Raw genomic sequence first — 23,762 nt, forward strand, 5'->3', positions numbered from 1 at the left:
CAGCCCGACTTTAAACTCAGTAGGAATAGAACCACATCTGTCTTATTTAGTGTTGCATCCCTGGCACTGAGTCCAGTACTTGCAAGAAAGTAAGTGTTTAGTTATTGTCATCGAATCAATCAATCAAGATTGGTAAAAGGGCCTTCTCAAAGTCACATGGCTATTTAGCAGGCAGCCGTAGCTGCTGAATCCCAGTTCAGCACACTTAATTTCTAACTTTGTAATCTACTCCACCACTCTGGAGAGTCAAGTTCTGTGGAAATGATTAATTTCCTTAAGTGCATGCCAAACTCTGCAACTTACATATATGCATGTGTTGGCTTTCAATAAACCGACAACTGCTGTACAGGAAAGCAGCTGACCAAGGGCACACAAGACAATGTGCTGCCCTCATTTTTGCAGGGTTCCTTTAACTTTTTCTTAGGGATTGATTGATTGAAAGGCAGAGTTACACAGAGAGAGAGAGATCGATTGATCAATTGATCTTCCATCCACTGTTTCACTCCCTAGATGGTCACAACACCCAAGGCTGGGCCAGGCTGGAGCCAGGAGCCAGGAGCTAGGATCTTCTGGGTTTCCCATATGGGTGCAGGGGCCCAACCACTGGGCTATATTTTGCTGCTTTTCACCAGGAGCTGGATCAGAAGTAGAGCAGCTGGGACACAAACTGCATCCCTATGTTATGCTGGTGTCACAGGCAGTGGCTTACTTGCTATGCCACAATGCCAGCCTGTAACTTTTTTATTTTTAAGCAGTGAAACTTCAAGTTCTTGGCCAAGAAATTTCAAAAAGCATGGAAGGGGGCACACACAGGGAGAAAAAGAGATCTTACTTCCACTAGTTTACTCCCCAAATGCTTGCAACAACCAAGACTGGGCCAGGCCAAAGCTACAAACCCAGAACTCAATCCAGGTCTCCCACACGGGTGACAGGGTCCAACTTACTTGCGCCATTATCTGCTGCCTCCCAGGGTGTGCATTAGCAGGAAGCCAAAACAGAATGGAGCTGGGGGGTAAACCAGACACACCAATAAGGGATGCTGGCATTCCAAGCTGTGTCAACATCTGTGCCAAACTCCCCCTGCCCTTTAAAATTACTATTTATGCAATCATAAGAATGCCTTAGCAATAACAAAATTCTTAGGATTAAGTTCATTAACATGAGGGACTCTGACTCTTGAAGAAGTAGTTTATAAAACCTTAAAGACTTTTATTACTGAACATTTGCTAAATTCAGTAATAAGTTCCAGAATCATCATGAACTCTCAGCTTCATAGTTTTTGAGTCTGCTGTTGACCTCCAGTGATGATTCCAGATCTGTTTGTTTTGCAAAGCAAACAACAAAGTGTGCCTTCTCACAGAAACTCTCAGTATCCAGTGGTCTTGGAGTATAGTCCTGTGGGACACTGGTGTCTTCGCTAAGTTCTTCATCACCACCTATATTAACCTTTACATTTATTGTGTTCATTTGTTTATTTGAAAGGCAGAGCAAGCGAGAAACAGAGGGAAAGCGCTCACACCTGATGATTCACTCTCCAGCTGTCTGTAACGACCAGGAGTATGGATCTGGGAACTCAATCCAGATCTCACGCATGGCAGAACCTGGAGCCAGCACTGCTGCCTCCCCAGGTGTTCCTTAGCCAGAAGTTGGAGTGAGGAGCCAGAGCCAGGAGTCAAACCTAGGTGCTCTGATAGGACACAAACGTCAAAGCTGGCATCTTAACCACCAGGCCAGATGCCTGCTCTTCCATCCAGCTTCTCATTGCATGTTAATCGCTTCCCTTATGTATGACCGCAGTTAGGTATTTTCTCTGAAGTCAGAATTGGGATAATATTAAGAGAGAATGGGGAAAAAAATGAAAGGCTTGAAAAAGATAAGCTCCTGACAAGCCACGTTGAAGCTTTTCTTATTATATGCTGTTCTTTAAAATGTGTGTGTTTGTATTTTATTTTACATGAAGTGATATGGCCATTTTTTACTTGACATTTGTCACTTATTTAGACAGCAGAACAATGCACGTGAATGGCAATGCTCTCATTCCTTTGAAATATGCTGCCTTAATGCTTTAGGTCTTTGGCCATTGTTTGCCAAGTTTTTCTACTATTTGTTTCTTTTTAGGTCCCATATTCATGAAAGAAGATTGTCTCGGTATTCACCTTTCTAAGCATGTGTTTTTCTTAGGATATGCACTCATTGTGATGGGTGAATTTTGGAGAATGGTGGCTGCAATTTTGGGAACTTGGTCTTTATTGATTTGGGTATTGTTGGTGTGCTAAAACACACTAAACTTGTCAGATGCTTTGTAAATCTCTAGATCTTAAATGAGGGTTCTTTTGAATATCAAAAAGCAGAGCATGCTTGAGTAAATGGGCAGTTACACTTCATTTGAGGCTGGCAGGTTTCTGAAGTATTGATGATCAGTGCAGTTTGAGTTGAGCAGACCTTGTGATTGCTGCCCATTGCATCCTCCTGCCACACTGAATTTCACATTTCTGTGCCCCTCTTGCCTGCTGGACTTACTCTCTCTGCCCTTGTGTCTGAATGCAGCAGTCCTTTCTCTTGGGCACACCCCTTCTCCATGCTCCCCAGCACCCTGGACTGCCCTGCCATGGCCCCTGTCAGGCTGTGTTGTTCAGACTGTGAGCCTGGTGAGGATAGAGAATGTATCTTTCAGTGTAAGCCTGACTCTTCAGTGTCTCGGCATAGTGTTTGCTACGTAGTCTTTCGTTGTTGTTGTTTTTTAAGATTTATTTATTTATTTATTTGAAAGGCAGAGAGTTACAGAGAGGCAGAGGCAGAAGTCTTCCACCTGCTGGTTCACTCCCCAAATGGCCACAACAGGCAGAGCTGCACCAGTCCGAAGCCAGGAGCCAGGAGCTTCTTCCAGGTCTCCCACAAGGGTGCAGGGGCCCAAGGACTTGGGCCATCTTCTACTGCTTTCCCCATGCCATAGCAGAGAGCTGGATTGGAAGTGGAGCAGCCGGGACTCGAACCAGTGCCCGTATGGGATGCCAGCACTGCAGTCGACAGCTTTACCTGCTATGCCACAGTGCTGACCCTGCTACAAAGACTTAATACATATTTTCAGAATGAATTAATAAGTTTGTTATTCTCCTCAAACACCCAAAACATATTTTACAGCATTGTTATGGACTAGACTATAATCTCTCCACCCCCCCCCCCACGCCCCACAATCACCTGTGAAAGTTCTAACTTATAGAACCTTAGAACTGTACTTGCAGATGAGGTCTTTTTTTTTTTAAGATTTATTGTTATTTATTTGAAAGACAGAGTTACAGAGAGAGGTAAGAGTGTTGTAGAACCGGCACCATGGCTCAATAGGCTAATCCTCCGCCTGCGGCGCCGGCACACCGGGTTCTAGTCCCGGTGGGGCGCCGGATTCTGTCCCGGTTGCCCCTCTTCCAGGCCAGCTCTCTGCTGTGGCCCGGGAGTGCAGTGGAGGATGGCCCAAGTCCTTGGGCCCTGCACCCGCATGAGAGACCAGAAGCACCTGGCTCCTGCCTTCGGATCAGCGTGGTGTGCCTGCCACAGCGGCCATTGGAGGGTGAACCAACGGCAAAAGGAAGACCTTTTTCTCTGTCTCTCTCACTATCCACTCTGTCAAAAAAAAAAAAAAAAAAGAGTGTTGTAGGGCTGAAACTGTGGCCTAGTGGGTAAAGCTGCCGCCTGCAGTGCTGGCATCCCATGTGGGCACCGGTTCAGGTCCAGGCTGCTCCACTTCCTGTCCAGCTCTCTGCTATGGCCTGGGAAAACAGTAGAAGATGACGCAAGTCCTTGGGCCCCTGCATCTGCATGGGAGACCCGGAAGAAGCTCCTGGCTCCTGGCTTCAGATTGGCGAAGCTCCGGCTGTTGCAGTCAGTTGGGGAGTGAAGCAATGGGTGGAAGACCTCTCTTTCTCTCAGTCTGCCTCTCCTTTTCTCTCTGTGTAACTCTGACTTTCAAATAAATAAATAAATAAATCTTTTTTCAAAAAAAGAGAGGGTTGGTCTTCTGTGTATAAAGTTAATTGAAAATTAATCTTAATGGCGAATGGGACTGGGAATTGGAGAGGGAGGAGGAGGTGGGGTGAGAGGGTGGGAGGGCGAGTATGGTGGGAAGAATCACTGTATTTCTAAAGTTGTACTTATCAAATTTGTACTCATTAAGTAAAAGGTTTCTTTAGAAAAAAAAAAAGAGAGAGAGAGTTTGGACAGAGACATGCGCATGCCTAAAGGGAAAACCATGTGAAGACACCAGAGGAAGCAGCAGTCTAGGAACTAAGGAAGGAAGAACCCAACCTGGCTACCACTCTCACCTGGGCCTCTCCATCCAGAAAACTGGTGTTGAAGACACCCAGTTTGTAGTGTCTTGTTAAAATAGTCCCAGGAAACTCATATAAGTATAATATCATATATCTGGATGGCCAGTTTTATATAGTGTTTAATTTTCTGGTATGTCAAGAAAATTATTTTCTATAAGATACCCTTTTATATTATATTGCTTGATAAGTACATAAACTCATTAATAGCATTGTGGAAAGAACCATAGTAGGGGCCAGCGCTGCGGCTCACTAGGCTAATCCTCCGCCTGCGGCGCCAGCACCCCAGGTTCTAGTCCCAGTTGGGGCACTGGATTCTGTCCCGGTTGCTCCTCTTCCAGTCCAGCTCTCTGCTGTGGCCCGGGAGTGCTGTGGAGGATGGCCCAGGTGCTTGGGCCCTGCACCCGCATGGGAGACCAGGAGGAAGCACCTGGCTCCTGGCTTTGGATCAGTGCAGTGCGCCGGCCATAGCAGCCATTTGGGGCATGAACCAATGGAAGGAAGACCTTTCTCTCTGTTTCTCCCTCTCTTACTCTGCCTGTCCAAAAGAAAAAAAAAAAAAAAAAAAGAACCATAGTAGGGGCTGGCACTGTGGCGTAGTGGGTAAAGCCGCCTGCAATGCGGGCATCGCATATGGGCTCCGGTTCGAGTCCCAGCTGCTTCACTTCCCATCCCGGTCTCTGCTACAGTGTGGGAAAGCAATAGAAGATGTTCCCAGTGTTTGGGCCCCTGCACCCGAGTGGGAGACCCAGAAGAAGCTCCTGGCTCCTGGCTTTGGATTGGTGCAGCTCTGCCCATTGCAGATGGAAGACCTCTCTGTGTAGCTCTGACTTTCAAATAAATAAATAAATCTTAAAAAAAAAAATACTATAGTAAGCATTTGTTTTCAGCCCCTCATTTTTCTTTCTCAGGAAGTTCAAGCTATTTAGCTTGGTCTTTATAACTTTCTGTGCTGTTCCTGTATTCTGACTTATATTTGGTACTTCTCTTACCCAACTCTATTTTCAAGCAAATGAAAGTGTTGGCTGTTGGCTGTGCACCCTGAAATTACCCCCTTCTTGCCTTCACGCATTATTGTTTTCTCTCTGGATTTCCCACACTACTTTGCATAGCCTAACCTTGTCTGTTCAGTCTGTCCACAAGTATTTATTGAGGCCTCATTATGTGCTGGAAACAGCTGGTAGGTGGGAGGGTAGTGATTAATAAAATCATAAGCCTTATGCTCAAGGAGACAACATTTATTTAGGGGTGGACATTTAAGTCTAGTAGTATAAGGTTCCAGCGGGACAAATAGTAATACACCTACCCATGCCTTGGGCAGGGAGAGGAGAGGAGTTGCAGAAATGACTCTAAATCTGTGGTTCTCCAGTGGGGGTGGAGCAGGGGGCAGCATCTGATAACATCTGCAGACATCTTATTTTTCACCCCTTGGGATGTGGATAGGGATGCTGATCACCATCCTACCATGCACACAACAGCTCCTCCAGAATAATTATCCAACCCCCAGTGTCAATAGTGAAGAGAGTGAGAAGCCTGGTGTAAATTGTATTGTGAAGATTGAGAAGAAAGGTATTTATTCAGCAAAGCCTTGGGAACATTTGCAAAGATCAAGAGTTGAGATACCATAGTTGTTGAACTGGAAGGAGTTAAATGTGACTGGATTGGAAAGGAATCAAGCTTAATGGTATGTCTGACAGGCCTTAAAGCCATGCTGGGGCCGCTGCTGGGGAGTAGTGGGTGAAGCTGCCACCTGCAGTGCCGGCATCCTTTGGGTGCCAGTTCAAATCCCGGTTGCTCCACTTTTAATCCAGCTCTCTGCTAAGGCCTAGAAAAGCAGTAGAAGATGGCCCAAGTCCTTGGGCCCCTTTACCCACATAGGAGGCCTGGAGGGGGCTCCTGGCTCCTGGTTTCGGATCAGCTCCTCTCTGGCCGTTGCAGTCATCTGGGGAGTGAACCAGCAGATGGAAGACTTCTTCCTCCCTCCCTCCTTCCCTCCCTCCCTCCCTCCCTCTCTCTCCCTTCTTCCCTTTCTCTCTCTGCCTCTGCCTCTTTGTAGCTCTGCCTTTCAAATACACACGTAAATCTTTTTTTAAAAAAAGTTGCTGATAAGTTGAGATGTTTTTCTCTTTGGCTATTTGGAGCCTTCTTTGGAAAGTGATATTACTGTAGGCAAAACCCTAGTCCACACTAATGTAAATATGTTGGCAAGTAAACAGTTCGTATGCTCTGGTGCATTGTAACTAGAAACCAATCTGAGTTGCTCATCAGGCCACCCATGATAAAGCATTGTGGTTGAGAACAACTGTTACTACAGTGAAAGAATACAGATTAAATCAGCAAAGACAGATGAGCGAAGTCCAGGAGCAACCAGGTGTGAGCTTCCAGGTGTGCCCTTCCAGAGGAGTCACGGGAAGATACACTTAATTCTCCCCGCAGTGCTATGTGACAAGGCAGGCAGTGTTGCCATCCTGAACGTGCACTAGAGCCTTGGTGTCCCTGGTTTTTGTCAGTCTGTAATCATGTGTGACTGACCGGAACCACTCAGTCTCTATCCTACCTGAGTGCAAGCCCCCAGGCATACAAAACACTCTGATCAAGTAGGATATTCCTTGAGCTCTGAGATTCCTTCCAGGAATCTGTCAAAGATCAGTCCTCCCTCCCTCCCTCCCTTCCTGTCCTCCCTTCCTCCCTTCCTGTTCTCCTTCCCTCCCTCCCTCCTCCCTTCCCTCCTTCCTTCCCTCCCTCCCATCCTCTCTCCCTCCTTCCCTCCCTCCCTTCCTTCCTTCCCTCTTTGAAAGAGTTACACAGAGAGAGGAGAGGCAGAGAGAAAGAGAGAGAGATCTTCCATCCAATGATTCACTTCCCAGTTGGCTGCAGTGGCCGGAGCTACCCCGATCCGAAGCCAGGAGCCAGGGGCTTCTGCTGGGTCTCCTATGCAGGTGCAGGGGCCCAAGCACTTGGGCCATCTTTTACTGCTTTCCCAGGCCATAGCAGAGAGCTGGATTGGAAGTGGAGCAGCTGGGTCTCTAACCAGCGCCCATATGGGATGCTGGTGCTTCAGGCCAGGGTGTTAACTCGCTGTGCCACAGCACTGGCCTCTCCTTTCTTTCTTGAAACATTTTTAATTATGTGAGCAAGTTCCCATCTGCTGGTTCACCCCTCACCCTGAACTGCCAACAACCACTGGGGCCAGGAACCAGTAACTCAATCCAGGTCTCCCACAAGGATAGTAGGGACTCAGTCACTGGAGCCATCCCAGCTGCCTCCTAGGGTATTCCTTAGCAGGATCCAGTTGTCAAACCCGGGTACTCCCATGTGGGCTGCAGCTGTCTTCATACTAGCCTTCAGTCTTCCTTTCTTTGGATCTTCATTCAGGGTTTGAAGATTTGGCCTGCTGAATTAAGCTTTTGTTGAACATGTCTTTTTGTTAAGGAAATTGCATTTTATTCCTGCTTCACTAATAAATTTTTGAAAAAATTGTGGTAAAATATGCATAGCATAAAAGTTACAGTTTTTGCAAATTTTAAGATATATTTATTTTAGAGTCAGATGGAGAGAGAAAGAGAACTTTCATTTGCTAGTTTTTGGCCGCATTGGGCTGGGCTGAAGGCAGCAACTAGAATCTTAACCGAGGTCTGCTACGTGGAGGGCATAAACTCAGTTGCTTGAGCTGTCACTGCTGCCTTTAAGGTCAGAACTAGCAGAAAGCTGGAATCAGGAGCCGGAGTTGGGAGTAGAATCCAGGCACTCTAATGTGGAATGTGGGCGTACCAACCACTGGGCACACACACACACTCTTCCTGTAACAGTTTTTAAGTGTACGGTTTTCATATTGTTGTGCTAGTACCACCACCATCCATCTCCAGAACTTTTTCATAATCCCCAAACTGAAAATTTAAGTGCCTATTAAACCACAACTCCACATTCATAACTTCACGAGGTCCTAGTATCAATTATTCTACTTTCCGTGTCTTTAACTATTCCAGGTACCTCATATAAGTGGAATCTTTGTTATTTTGTTGGTTTATTTCACTTAGCATAATGTCCTTAAGTTTCATCCATACTGTGGCATGTGTTGGAATTTTATTACTTTCTAATGTTGACACTGTACAGGCTTTAACTTGAAAAAATTAAATATTAAGAAAAATTTTCCTATACAAATTTTATTAAACATAATCCGTGCTAATCCTTACATGAACAATAAGTGACACGAATGCTCACTCTGGGGACATGGTTTTTCTGACAAAATTATGTAAGAGTGTAATGCAGTGTCCTCTACTAGCTACATTTCACTGTCATTTCAGGACGAGTGAGGCGTTTTTGAAGAAATATTACTTGGCTTCCTAAGTTTTTTTTAAGGACTTCTCTTAGTTCTTGGAGACTTAATCCATTCTGTCATCCTAGGTGCACATCCCTGTCTGGTCTACTTGCTAGACGTCTGTTTGTTAAAATGGCTTTGTCTGTGCTTACAGGGGTTCTCTAGCATTTTTCAGCAACTTGTTCACATTCTGCATTTTTAGAGTTTGGAGTTTCAGTTTGCATTCACCCAGCTTCTATGAGGTATGATATTTGTAGGATCCCAAAATCGGAGGCTGACATAAATGGGTTCCCAGAAATAGATCCTGGCATTTGGGGGGAGTTTGAATAGGACCTGGCCAACTCATTAGTGAACGTTTTTGTGTTAATGACAACTTTAGCTTCTGTCCACAATCTCTCTACAATAGCAAGGGCACCCTTACACTTTGCGTGTGTGTGTGTGTGTGTGTGTGTGTGTGTGTAAGTAGTGAACATCTTGTTCAGTAACCTGTTAGCTTATTCACTGTTTGGGACCCAGAGTGAATAATTATTCCTCACAGACATCTTTGGAATGTGCTTCTGTAAGTTGTCATACTTTAGATACTCAGCGAGTTTTACACACTGACAGTGGATTGATGATCTTTGGTTTTAAACCCTTACTGTTGTCTTGTTTGTCATGCTGAGTTGGCTTACACCATGTCCAAGAGAATCCATCCTTAGTATTCACAGGTCTAAAGTACAAAAAAACACTGCCGACCTATGCCCGCCAGCCTTGTCAGGTAGATCCTTGCAAGAGGCAATCACTAATTCCCCATATCCTCATGAAACAGTGGGCCTTAATCCTCAGCTATGACACAGAAGTGATTACCAAGAAATCATCCACTTAGGTGAGTTTAAAAATATAGGGAGTGGGGCTGGCACTGTGGCGTAGTGGGTAAAGCTGCCGGCTGTGGTGCCAGCATCCCATATGGGTGCCGGTTTGAGGCCTGGCTGCTCTACTTCCAATCCAGCTCTCTGCTGTGGCCTGGGAAAGCAGTGGAAGATGGCCCAAGTCCTTGGGCCCCTGCACCCATGTGGGAGACCTGGAAGAAGCTCCTGGCTCCTGGCTTTGGATTGGCACAGCTCCGGCTGTTGCAGCCAACTGGGGGGGTAAACCAGTGGATGGAAGACTTCTCTCTCTCTGCCTCTCCTTCTCTCTCTGTGTAACTCTGACTTTCAAATAAAATATAAAATAAATCTTAAATAAAAAATAAAAATGCGGGGAGAGGGCAGATGGTTAGCTTGGCAGTTAAGGTACCCATTAAGATGCCTGTGTCCCATATCAGAGTGTCTGTATTCAGCCTCCAGTTCCCGATTTTAGCTTCCTGCTACTGTAGACCCTGGAAGTTAGCAGGTGATAGCTCAAATACATGGGTCCCTCCACCCACATGGAGACCTTGATTGAGTTCTTTTTAAAAAAATAATGCTATGGCCTCAAATTGGGGGAGCTCTAGTTCTAATGTCAGTGTTCAAAATTTAAGTTGTCTTGATATCTGTTAGACCTATTTTAGAGTTTCTAGAATATTTTATCTTATGAATAAAAATAGGTAACGAACAAGCTCCATACTGTCGTTGACTTTCCATCTCTTCTGGAACAGCTATGCCACTTTTAGTAAGGATGGAACAGCTGGCAATTGAAATGATCTACATAGTAGCTTCAAAATGAGTAAATATTTCACACTAATAAGAAAGGCCTGTCCTTACTTCCTGAGAGTCAGGCAAGATATAGGAGTTAATTTATATATGATATAGCACTTTGGATACAGAGTGTTACATAATACTAACTTATCACCACATTTAAGGTGTTAATGTAAATCCATTGTGCATAAAGAAAATACATCTCTGTATACATCTTTTTCTACAGCTTTCATAAGTGTAGCATTGATATAAACCAGAAGCTTTGTAAAACTTAGTGATTGTGGAAGCCAGGGACTAGAATGAGTTCTTGGAACTGACCCAGCCCTCCCTGCAGGTTCCTCTGTGCAGAACACACTGGAATCAAGGGTGATTTGTGGAACCTGAGTTTCAACAGCTTGAGGAGCTGGTAATGCCATATATTGAGTTGTAAGTTGGATATTAACTGTCAGGGTATGTATTTAATAACTATAACCATTTCAGTAGAGCGTTGTCTAGTGAAACTGTAATATGGGATGAAAACACACCAATAACTGTAGTTTAAAATTTTTTTAAATTTATTTGAAAGGTAGAGAGTGGAGGGGGCAGGGAGAGAGCTATTGGATCTCCCATTCACTAGTTGGCTTCCCAAATGCCTACAACAGTTTGGGCTGGGCCAGGCTGAAGCCAGGAGCCAAGAATTCAATATGGATCTCAAGAACTCAATCTGGGTCTCCCACGTGGATGGCAGGACCCAACCACTTGAGCCAGCACCTGCTGCCTCCCAGAGTGTGCATTAGTAGGAAGCTGGAATTGGGAGCAGAGTAAGAACGTGAGACCAGGCAATCCAATGTGAAATGGAGGTGTCTCAACCAGTGTCTTAAATACTGCACGAACAGCCTACCCCAAACTGTAGTTTTAAAGATCAAAGTTGAGGGTGCTGGGTCCTAGCAAAATGAACAGAATAGCAGGTGGTAGAGGCATTCATGGAAGCCAAGGGAAGAGGGGTTTTCAAATGGATCAGAGAGATCGGAGAGTGGCCCCTGAGCCCCTGAGAGAGGATGCCTGAAGGGTGTTCTTTATGTGGAAGATCCGTGACCACGGCCGGAATAGTGCCTGCAGAGCACGGAGTGGCACCTGGCTGTTCATATTGAGCTCTGAAGTCTGGAATCAGCCTGCTTTTAGTTTCTGTGCCAGGGTAGAGCTGTGTTTTCATAGGTTCTTTGTTGTAAGACATGGATATTTCTCCATTAATTCTTGGTAAACTCCATTAAAATGGGGTTATACAATTCAAAGGCAGTTAAAAGTGTGTTAACATCACTTACTTTGAGACAGATTTCTGGTTTTCTGTTTACTTGACTTCTTGGAGTGGACTGTAAAGCATGAATCACTGTGTCAAATCATGCCCGTTGGTGGGGAAACTAAAATTTGATAAATAATTTGTAATTAGCAATGTGGAACAATTTGAATGAATAGAATGGCATTATAATTAAATTATAGTCCTTTTCTGTAATATATAATAAAAATCCACACTTACTGTAAACTGTTGAAATTAAAAATGTGAGTAATAGGGAAAGTTATTAAGAATTTGGGGGGAATATGAGTATTTTAGATGCCTTGAAATTTTTGAAGAATTTTTGATAGAATGTCAGTATTAAATTATTGACTAAAACTAAGGTGTTTGTTTTCCACAAGAGTAAAATCTTGCTAAAAATCATTTTAAAAGTCAACATGTTTTCTTGGCAAAGGCGTAACTAGTTTGTATGATATAAATGTGTGTTTCAAGTTAGGAGTTAAACTGGCTCGGTTTACCCAAAAGATGCAGAGAAGCACCAGCAGCTTCTTCCAGCTCCCCATTTCCCACGTCAGTCTTTCACTGTCTGTTTCTTACTTAGTGTTCAAACCTACCTTCTTTCTATTCATCTGCCACTATTCAAGGTAAGGTACTCTAAGTTCTTACCTGAATCACTGCATCAAACATCCTAACTAGATTCTCCACTGTGGTCTTGACCTCTTCTGGTTACAGAGTGACAACTCTGAAGTCACTCTCTTGCTTTCTACAATTAAAGACCAAAGTCTTTGTGTGACTTTGCCAGACTTTCATGATTGGTAATGGCACTGAGCTTATAGATCAATTTGGAAGAAATTGCCAGCCTAACAATGTTGAATCTTCCAGTTCACTAATATGATACATATTTCTATTTTTTTAAAAAAGATTTACTTACTTATTTGAAAGTCTGAGTTACAGAGAGAGAGAGAGAGAGAGAGAGAGAAATTGTCCATCTGTTAGTTTACTCCCCAGATATCTTAGTTTTTTAAAGTCATGTTTACTTTCTCTGGAGTTGTTTTGTAGATTTTAGTGTAGAAGTCTTCATCTTTTGTTAGATTCTTCCTGTGTAGTTTTTCTATTTTGTCACCTGTGGTAGGTAGTGTTACTGTTAACTATTGGGGCCAGCAATGTGGCACAGTGAGTTAAGCCATTTGTCTCCAGGGCCTGCAGCCCATTTGGGTGCTGCTTCAAGTCCCAGCTGCTCCACTTCCTATCCAGCTCCCTGCTAATGTGCCTGGAAAAGCAGCGGAAGATGGCCCAAGTGCTTGGGCCCCTGTACCCACATGGGTGACCCAGATGAAGCTCCTGGCTCCTGGCTTTGGCCTGGCCCAGTCCTAGCTGTTGTGCCATGTTTTGGGGAATACCAGCAGATGGAAGATCTCTGTCTCTCTCTTGCCTTCTCTCTCTGTAACTCTGACTTAAAAAAATATCTTTTGAAAAATGTTTAAAATTTTAATTTCCTAATATTTCTGGCTAGTATCTAGAAGTAATTGAATTTTTTAAAAAACATATATTTATGTACTTGAGAGGAAGAGTTACAGACAGAGAGGGAGAGACAGAGGTCTTCCATCCGCTGGTTCACTACCCAAATGGCTGCAACGGCCAGAGCTGGACTGATCCAAAGCCAGGAGACAAAAGCTACCTCTGGGTCTCCCACGTTGGTGCGGGGGCCTTAACACTTGGACCATCTTCTACTGCTTTCCTAGGCCATCAGCAGGGGGCTGGATTGGAAGTGGGGCAGCCAGAACTTGAATCATACCCTTGAGGGATGCTGGCACTGAAGGTAGATGCTCAATCTTCTATACCACAGTGCTGGCCCCAGAAATAATAGATTGTTTTTAAAAAAGCTTTATTTATTTATTTATTTGAAAGAGTTACACAGAGAGAAGGGAGGCATACAGAGAGAGAGAGAGAGAGAAAGAGAGAGAGGTCTTCCATCTGATGGCTGACTTCCCAGTTGGCCACAACAGCCGGCACTGCGCCCATCTGAAGCCAGGAGCCAGGAACCTCCTCTGGGTCTCCCACATGGGTTCAGGTACCCAAGGATTTGGACCATCCTCCACTGCTTTCCCAGGCCACAGCAGAGAGCTGGATTGGAAGTGGAGCAGCCGGGTCTCGAACTGGCACCCATATGGGGATGTCGGTGCTTCAGGCCAGGGTGTTAACCCGCTGTGCCACATGCGCCAGCCCCTAGAAGTAATTGATTTTTTAAAAAAGATTTATTTATTTTATTTGAAAGAGTTACACAGAGAGAGAAGGAGAGGCAGAGAGAGATCGTCCATCCACTGGTTCACGCCCCAATTGGCCACAACGGCTAAAGCTGTGCCGATCCAAAGTCAGGAGCCAGGAGCTTCTTCTGGGTCTCCCACATGGGTGCAGGGGCCCAAGGACTTGGGCCATCTTCCACTGCTTTCCCAGGCCACAGCAGAGAGCTGTGGATCAGAAGTGGAGCAGCCAGGACTTGAACCGGCGCCCATATGGGATGCCAGCACTGCCTGCGGCACGTAACCCGCTGTGCCGCAGCGCCGGCTCCAGTAATTGATTTTTAAATTTTAATTTCATATTATGAATTCTAGCTGGTGCTTTGTGAGTTTTATGGAATTTTCTGCATGAACAGCCATGTTATTTACAAATAGAGATAATTTTATCGCTTCCAGTTTCTCCACCACTCCCCCATGGTATTTTATTGACTAGGACTTCCAGTATTCTTCCAGTATACTAGGACTTATATATTGAATATAAGTGATAGAAATATGTATTCTTGCTTTTATATTAGGAAATAATTCCGTTTTTATATTAAATATTATATTAGCTATAATTTTTCATAGATGCCCTTTATCAGTTTGAGGAAGTTCCCTACTCTTATCAGTTTGCTGTGTTTTTATCATAAGTAGAGAGTGAATTTTGTCAAGTGCTTCTGCATGTTAAAATAATTGTGTGATTTTTCCTCCAGTGGTTTGGTAATATGGTTGAGTTACATTGATTGATTGTTGAGTGTTCAGCCAACCTTGCATACCAGCCTTGTATAATCAAGTCCTACTTGGCTACAATGCAGTACCTAGTTTATATGCTGTTAGATTCAGTCTGCTAATGTTTTGTAAAGGATTTTTACATCAGTGTTCAGTAAGAATATTGTTCTATAATTTTCCTTATTGCAATGGCTTTATTAGGTTTGGTATGAGGGCGGTGCTGGCCTCCTCAGACAATTTGGTTAGTGCTCCCTCCTCTTGCTTTATTATTTATTTATTTGAAAGGCAGAGTTACAGAGAGGCAGAGGTCGGGGTGAGGGGGCGGTGGTCAGTGTCTTCCGTCTGCTGGTTCACTCCCCAAATGGCTGCAACGGCCAGAGCAGAGCTGATACGAAGCTAGGAGCCAGGAGCTTCTTCTGGGTTCACACATGGGTGCAGGGCCCAAGGACTTGGGCCGTCTTCTACTACCTTCCCAAGCCGTAGCGGAGAGCTGGATCAGAAGTGATGCAGCCAGGACTCAAACCGGCTCCCATATGGGATACTGGCACTGCAGGTGGCGGCTTTACCTGCTATGCCGCAGGGCTGGCACCTCCTTCTCTCTCTCTCTCTCTTTTTTTTTTTATTAAGAAAAAGACATTTATTTATTTGAAAGGCAGAGTAAGAGAGGTGGGGAGGGGTTGGGAGGAGGGAGGGAGGGAGAGAGGGAGAGGGAGAGAGGGAGAGAGAGAGAGAGAGGTTGGTATTGATTCCACTCACTGGTTCACTCAAATGGTCACAACAGCCAGGGCTGGGTCAGGTGAAGCTAGGAGCCAGAAACTCCCACTCTTGATTTCTAACTGGCACTCAGTTGGTGTAGCAAGCAATGGCTTAACCTGTGCCACAATGCTGGCCTCTTTTTTTTGTTTTGTTTTTGAAAATGCTTTCAGGGCACCCTTGGGACACCTCAATCCCATATTAGCATGCTGGGTTTGAGGCCCATCTCCACTACCAACTCCAGCTTCCTGGTAATGCACACCCTGGGAGGTGGCAGGAAATGCCCAAGTACTGGGGTCCCTGCCACCCATGTGGGAGGCCCAGATTAAGTTCCAGGCTCCTGACTGCAGCCTGTCCCAGTCCAGACTGTTGCAGGTACTTAGGGAGTGAACCAGTGGATGGGAGATATCTCCATCGCTCTGTCTCTCTTTCAAATAAAATAAAATTTTAACATTTATAAGAATTGTAACAAGCCCTTTGAAAAGGTTCAGAATCTATGAGACTACAAGAGATGTTTGGCTAGTTGTTTTAGCTGAGGTAGCGTGAATGACAACTTGGCTGCCAGCTGGCTTTGTTGAGTTTTGCAAAAGTGACATAATCCTTTAATACCTATTAATACCTTTAATACCTAGTTTTTTTTTCCTATAAAGCAGTTTTTCTCTGAAAGAAAAAATATTTTCCTAAATGTTGACTTAAATAATTTCTACTATTATTTTGTTATTACTACCTAAGTATGCATAAACAAAACTCATGCTTATAGTTCTGATACAGCTGTGAACTCAGCGAAGCTTACCAGTGCAACTTAAGTTAAAACCATAAAACCAGAGGCTTGGGGCCAGCACAGTGGCACAGTAGGCTGCGCCTCTGTCTGCGGCACCAGCATCCCGTATGGGCATCGGTTCATGGCCTGGCTGCTCCTCTTCTGATCCAGCTCTCTGCTATGGCCTGGGAAAACAGTACAAGATGGCCCAAGTGCTTGGGCCCCTGCACCCATGTGGGAGACTCGGAAAAAACCCTGGCTCCTGGCTTCCTATGCGCCCAGCTCTGGCCATTGTGGTCATTTGGGGAGTGAACCAGCAGATGGAAGACCTCTCAGTCTCTCCCTCTGTCTGTAACTCTACCTCTCAAATAAATAAATAAAAATCTTTTTTAAAAAACTAGGATTATTGATATAGTTAGAATTATTGCTATGTTAATAACTGTCCAGTAAATATTAACTGTAGTAATTAGTATCATGTTGTTGTTCTGTTGAAAGCTAATGATCAGTGTTGGAAAGTCTGATTCTGGATGTGATGTTCTTCTGATTTTGATTTTAATAATATGAATACTAAGATTTAGCATGTCTGCTGGCCTAAGTTAGCATACAGTGTGTTGCTAATAACTTCAGGACTTTGCTCATTTTGGATAATGAAATCTCATACTGAACTTAGTGTCTGCAGGACTCTCTGAATTTTAGTTTATAATCAAGTGGCATTTGATAACCCTGTAATGCTGAATATCTAATTTCCCATATCAGTGTGGGAGAATACCATCTGAAGTTATTTTTCAATTCTTGAAACTGTAGAAAAAAGCATTATTTTCAGCATAGAGCTTATCATTAGGCTGCTGAAGGGAATGAGTAGATGCCAGAAATATTTCTTAACACTTCAAGAATACCTTGGTTATCCTGTTGTTGATTCTATATTGTATTAAGCTTAAGAATACTGAAGCATATTGAAACTATGCTTTGTCAGCTTGGAGACAACCCATTTAATTGCCATATATGTCAACTAATTATGTTCTCAAAATTGTTATGAACTTTAGTTGCCAGGTTGAAATATATTAACAGTAGTACTGGAAAATATTTTCTTTTTATGGTACTTAAAAAAGTTTAAGAGCCTCTTCATAAAATTGCCTGTGAATTTCAAGATGTAATAAAAGTGACTTACTAATTACTACCTGTTGATTCTGGAAGGTTTGTGAATATTTTACAATTAAGTAGATAAGCCTTAATAAAATTTATACTTTTATCCACCTTGCCTTTTATGTATTTTGATTACAGAATTCTTTACTGACTGAGGGGCCTTCAGCAAGGATACTATTTTAGTATCATATGGTATTTTCACCTGGACAGCAGGGTGTCTTGAATTCTACCTGCACTTACCAGGTTGTGCTTTGATTCTGCCACATTTTTACATGTTTGAACTGTTGCAACATCTTTATTTAAATATGATGCCATACGTATGTCACCTTCTATCAACATACATCAAGTTATTTCAACTCCTTTTCTCATTACCTGTGATGCCCATAACGCAGTCTCTTACCCTGCGATCACTTTGTGCCATTTTAAACATTGTCAAGTCAGGGTGCCTTTCGATAGAAAATAATTAATGCAAAAAAGAAGCTTTAAATTTATATTTACTAAACAGAATACAGCCTGAACAGGTTTCCCAACAAATTGGAAGTGACATAACATCACTGTATGTGATTATGTGAGTGCAGATACAGGCGAAGAGGGCTGAAATCAGCTGGCCAGGCTGGGAGCTAAGATGATCATTTCGAAGGTTCCTAATATGCCATGTTAGTTCTGCTTTCTGTTATGGGCAAAATGAAAACAGGTGAAACAAACATTTCGACGTGGATTTAAAGACCCTCAAGAATTTGGTAGTGGAGTTCAGTCTCAGTAACGACTGCACTGGGGCTGGTGTAGAGAAAACGAAGGCTTCTACTCTGCCGTGCCTGAAACCGGGGGTGAGCACGTCATTGTGTGTGTCTCAGTTAGTAGTTGTGTTCAGCTGTGTGTGACAGCAGCCTCCAGCAAAGGGGCTTGAACAAACCCGGGAGTTTGTCTTTTACGAACAACAAGGCGTCTGAAGAGGGAGTTCTGAGCCCATGCAGTGGTTCTGTGATGTTGTCACCAGGGGCCCAGCTTGGGCCACTCTTTCCAGTCCTTAGCTTGTGGTTGCATGCCCCCCAAAAGCCTCTACGACCCCAGTCATCATATCTTTGCTGAGGAAGAAAGTGAAAGGACACAAAGGCAAGAATTAGAGCAGTCTTTGTTTTGTTTTGGTTTTTTTGTTTGTTTGTTTTTTAAAGATTGATTTATTTATTTGAAAGAATTATACAGAGAAGGCCGGCGCCGCGGCTCACTAGGCTAATCCTCCGCCTGCGGCGCTGGCACACCAGGTTCTAGTCCCAGTTGGGGCGCCGGATTCTGTCCCTGTTGCTCCTCTTCCAGGCCAGCTCTCTGCTGTGGCCAGGGAGTGCAGTGGAGGATGGCCCAAGTGCTTGGGCCCTGCACCTGCATGGGAGACCAGGAGAAGCACCTGGCTCCCGGCTTCAGATCAGCACGGTGCACGGGCCGCAGCAGCCATAGTGGGGTGAACCAACAGAAAAGGAAAACCTTTCTCTCTGTCTCTCTCTTACTGTCCACTCTGCCTGTCAAAAAAAAAAAAAAAAAAAGAATTACACAGAGAGAGAGAGAGAGGTCTTCCAGCCTCTGGTTCATTCCCCAAAAATGCCTGCAATGGCTGGAGCTGTGCTGATCCGAAGCCAGGAGCTAGGAGCTTCTTTGGGGTCTCCCACGTGGGTGCAGGGGCCCGAGGCCTTGGGCCATCTACTGCTTTCCCAGGCCACAGCAGAGAGCTGGATTGGAAGTGGAGCAGCCAGGACTTGAACCAGCACTCATATGGGATGCTGGCACTGCAGGTGGCGGCTTTACCCACTATGACACAGCGCCAGCCCCCAGTCTTTGTTTTAAATAAAGGTCTTTCCTAAAGCCCACCCAGTGACTTCCATTTACACTTCCTTGTCCACAGCTGTGTCCCGGGGCTGCCCCTGTCAATCTCCTGTAGCTGACCACATTGCCAGCCAGCAGATTAGGACTCAATGTAACTGTAAGGGATGAGAGAGAGTGGATGCAGGGTGACAGGTCTGTGCACCCTAACCGAACAGCTCTGATGAGAAGCTACACACACACACACACACACACACACACACAAACACACACACTCTAAGCCTTCTCTTTGATCTGCATTTCGGCTTCAGCCAAAGTTGTGTGAAAGGGCCATAAATAAAGCCAGGCCCCAGTGTCTGGAGTGTGAGGAAGTGTAAGATCGTGTTAACACGTCCTGTCGTGTTAGGCTCAGGGGTAGTGAGTGACTTGTCTGAGGCCACAGAGAGCAGTTTCAGGCCCAGAGTTACAAGTTCCCAGCTGCCACACCAATGACTGTTCTCTCCACCTGCCTGCTGTGGTTGAACTCTGTGCACGTGGCAGCTGTGTTGGAGACAGAAGCACCCTGATTCCTCAGGTGATTACAATAAAAATGACTGCAGGAGGTTTCATGTTTCTTTGTTTTTTAAAGATTTATTTATTTGGAAGTCAGAGCCACAGAGAAAAAGGAAGAGACAGAGACAGAGATCTTCCATCTGCTGGTTCACTCCCCAGATGGCCACAACAGCTGGGGCTGGGTCGGGCAGAAGCCAGGAGACAAGCGCTTCATTTAGGTCTCCTGTGTGGGCACAGGGACCCAACCACTTGGACCATCCTCTGCCATTAGTTTCCTGTGCCATTAGTAGGGAGCTGGATCAGAAGTGAAGTAGCCAGGATGCAAACCGGTGCCCATAAGGGACGCTGGAGTTGCAGGCGGCAGCTTTACCTGCTACACCACGATGGTGGCCCTCCATGTTTCTTATTTGAGGATGCCATGTTTACTTGGTTAATGTTGATGGTGATGGCTCTGCTTTTTATCATTATTATTATTACTCATTCACTCATTCATTATTTATTTGGCTCCAACTATGTGGTGAGTGATAGATTAGAATACCTTAAGAGCAAGACTGTATCTTATTAATTTGTGTATCCCCCCTATAGGTTTTCATTGAAGGATGAACAGTTGAGTCATAATGCCCACCCTCAGGTCAAGTCTGGGAGACAAGACTGGGAAGTCAGTGATGATAGAGCAGCGCAGGCAGATTCCTCAAGAGATGATGGGGATGAAGGGGACCTAAATGAACCTCTAAGGCAGAAAGGGGGTCTGGAAAGACTTCGCTAGGAGGTGGTCCCAGGTTCCGTCTTGTCAGGGCTTGCCAGGTGAGGAAAGAGAAAGGCTGCACCTCAAGCCAAAGAATGAGGTGTCTGAGACTCAGCGGGAGTGGGGGGTGCAGGTGAAGTGTGGGAAGAGGCTGTGGAAGCAGAGGGTGAGGCTGAGAGGTGGCTGTGGCCACATCACGAAGACCTCAGTAATTTGTTTAATGATTTGAACTTTACTAACCCCATTAATGAATGGGGAGCCATGGAGGCAGGGCAGGAAATGAGGCTCAGATGTGCACTTTGGCACAGCCACCTGGCTTTGCAGTTACCTTGGTGCCTTAGTGCAGAGCCCACCTCCAGGGAGGCACCTGCTTTGCAGGAGATCAGGGCAGACTGAACCACACATGAAGATCCTTGTGCCTCCTGGCCCCATTCCCCCTCAGCATTTCCTCCTGGCACAGCTTGTTAACCTTAACTCTCACTCACCAATGCCGTGTGGCCCCTTTCCCGTTTCCTACGCATTGGGTTGTCTTCATTCTCACCCAGCCATGGACTCACAGCAAGTGATGTGTGTGTGTGTGTGTGTGTGTGTATTTGTGAAACAGAAAGAGAGTGCTGGTTCATTCCCCAGGTGCCCACAGTGGCCATATTGGGGTGGGATGGGGTGAACCAAAGAGAGGAATGAGAACTCAATCCAGGTCTTCCGCATGGGTGGCAGGAACTCAGTCACTCAAGCTACCACCACTGCCTCCTGCAATGTGCATTGGCGGGAAGCTGGAACTGGGAGCCTGAGCCGGGCATTGAACCCAGTGCTCTGATGTTGGACTCAGGCATCCTGACTGACAGCTTAACCACCAGGCCAAAACCCATTGCCCAAGTGATTCTCTGGAACTCCTGCCAAATAAGAACTTACGTATTCTGTTTGGTAGTCGGTTATCCTTAAGTTCAGGGCCCCTCAGATAGTGGGATATACTAGATGTACTTTCACCTCGAGTTGTGGCCTGAAAGAGAGTATTTCAGGAATTTCAGACAGACAGGAGAAGGGCAGCCTGCTCCTAAACGTGGTTACAGCACTGATCTGGCCTGTCCGTCTTCCTGGTCTACAGCCAGTCCCTCCCACAGGTCTCCTCCCAGTCTGTTCTCTCTTCTCTCCTTTTTCCCCCACTTCCCAAGTTTAGTTCCTCACTCTGTCCATAGGTCTCCAGTTGCCTTTTCTGATGCTGAGCAGATCAACTCCCCTTCTCTGACATCCATGCTAGATGCATCCAAGCCTTCTTTGTTGTCTCTGCCTCTGCTAGTGGAGTTTCTGGTGACGAAGGGTGACATTGGAAGTGTATCCTCTTGGTTAGTGCAAGTGGTACAGTACATACATGTTATTATTAAGGAACTGATTGAACCTCTCTGTGACTTTGGAAGTAAAATACACCCTGAAAAAGCATACATATTTTTTATTTTTTATTTCTTTTTTTTTCTTTGCCTCTTTTTTTCTTATCTGCAGGCATTATTATAACAATGAAGGAAACCAACAAAAATTTTCTCTACACCTCACAACCATAAGTCATCAACTGTTTTTACTTTTTGTTCTATTTCTTTTCCATTCCCTGCCCATGTGCAGTGTTATTAACTAATACAGTTAAAATGTTTTTATTTTCTTTATTTGAAAGGCAGAGAGAGAGAGCAAGAGCGAGCAAGCGAGAGCAAGTGGTAGTTGCTTTCTGCTGTTTACTCCCCAAATGCCTAGGAGCTGGGAACTCTGTCTGGGTCTCCAACACGGGTGACAGGGACCCAACTACTTAAGCCATCCCTGCTGGCTGCCAGGGTGTGCAGCAGCAGGAAGCTGAAATTGGGCATGGAGCTGGGACTCAATAGCAGGAGCTCCAGTATGGAATGAGAGCACCCAGGTGGAGTCTTCGCCACTGTGCTGAACGCCGGCCCTAAAATCAGTTTTGAAGAACATTTCTTTTTAACGCCAAATGATCACAGTAGGAAGAAATGAGAATAACTGAGATACACAAATATCTTGGGTAGTAATGGCTTCTTATTCTGATTATCTCTCTTTAGGAAAGACGCTGCTGATCCTATAACATGGAGGATTGTCTTCATACCTCATCTGAGAATCTGTCCAAATTGGTCAGCTGGGCCCACAGCCATGGGACCATTTGCAGCCTCATTCCAAACCTGAAACACCTGCTTTCTGAAGGTTCCCATGGGAACCTGACAGCAATGTGGGGCTGTAGCGCAGGCCATGCCTACCACTGGCCACTAACAGCTACTTGCAGAGCTGGGTCCCAAGAGAGAGTCTGTTTCCAGGATAATAGAAGTTTTAACTCTGATAGTCCCAGTATAATCGGGGTGCCTTCTGAGACGCAGACTAGCCCTGTCGAAAGGTACCCAGGCAGAGCAGTGAAAGCAAAGCTAGACTGTAACCGGACCAGAGACTCCTGTGACTTCTCTTACTGCAGTGAGCCCTCCGAGCTGGATGAAGCCGTTGAAGAGTACGAGGATGAAAACACCCTCTTTGACATGGTTTGTGAGTCTTCTGTTACGGATGAGGATAGTGACTTTGAACCCCAAACCCAAAGGCCCCAAAGCATTACCCGCAAAAGGCCTGGAGTGGTCCCGTCTTCCCTCCATTCAAGCTCCCAGACGCAGATGGTGGATGAATGCAGCAATGATGTCATCATCAAGAAAATCAAACAAGAAATTCCGGAGGATTATTACATTGTGGCAAACGCAGAGCTGACTGGCGGAGTCGATGGACCAGCTCTGTCATTGACACAGATGGCAAAACCCAAGCCTCAGACTCACGCTGGTTCCTCCTGTGTTGGGGCTGCTAAGCTGGTCCCCCACGTAGCATCTGCCATCAGCACTGAGCTGGACCCACATGGGATGTCCGCATCCCCCTCTGTGATCTCCAGACCACTCGTCCAGAAGACCGCGAGGGTCTCTCTGGCTTCACCAAACAGAGGACCGCCTGGTGCGCATGGCTCCAACCAGCAGGTGGCCATGCAGATGCCTGTGAGCACGTCCCATCCTAACAAACAGATCAGCATCCCTCTGTCTGCCCTGCAGCTGCCTGGACAGGATGAGCAAATTGCTTCGGAAGAGTTCCTGCCTCACCTGCCCAGCCAGGTGTCCTCCTGTGAGGTAGCTCTTTCTCCATCAGTCAACACAGAGCCAGAAGTGAGCTCCAGTCAGCAGCAGCCCCCAGTCGCACCAACCATAACCACTGAGGCCACAGCACAGTGCATACCAGGTATGGTACGTGAGGTGACCGCAAGTCCCTCATCCGCATACATCAGAGAATTCTGCGCCGTCAGCACTCCTAGCACCATTGCCTCACGTTTGCTAGAATCCAGTCCTTTATTTTTCTCAAAAAGATGTTGAAATAGATTCCATCTAGGTGATGTGATAAAGGAAGTTCGTGTGAA

At 45.3% G+C, this 23,762-nt stretch overlaps 1 protein-coding gene across 2 annotated transcripts in view; it reads left to right on the forward strand.

Annotated features, from left to right (window-relative positions):
• KIAA1958 (KIAA1958 ortholog) overlaps positions 1-23,762 on the forward strand; it is a 178,727-nt gene that overhangs the window by 65,489 nt on the left and 89,476 nt on the right. For both annotated transcript variants that reach the window (XM_051843064.3, XM_070055647.2), the window contains exon 2: positions 22,393-23,587. In XM_051843064.3, the coding sequence (XP_051699024.1) occupies positions 22,417-23,587 (1,171 nt within the window). In that variant the 5' untranslated portion in view covers positions 22,393-22,416. The remainder of the gene's footprint in view (positions 1-22,392; positions 23,588-23,762) is intronic.

This window comes from Oryctolagus cuniculus, chromosome 1 (assembly GCF_051225735.1).
Source record: "Oryctolagus cuniculus isolate XC-2025 breed Fujian yellow rabbit chromosome 1, ASM5122573v1, whole genome shotgun sequence".
NCBI lineage: Eukaryota > Metazoa > Chordata > Mammalia > Lagomorpha > Leporidae > Oryctolagus > Oryctolagus cuniculus.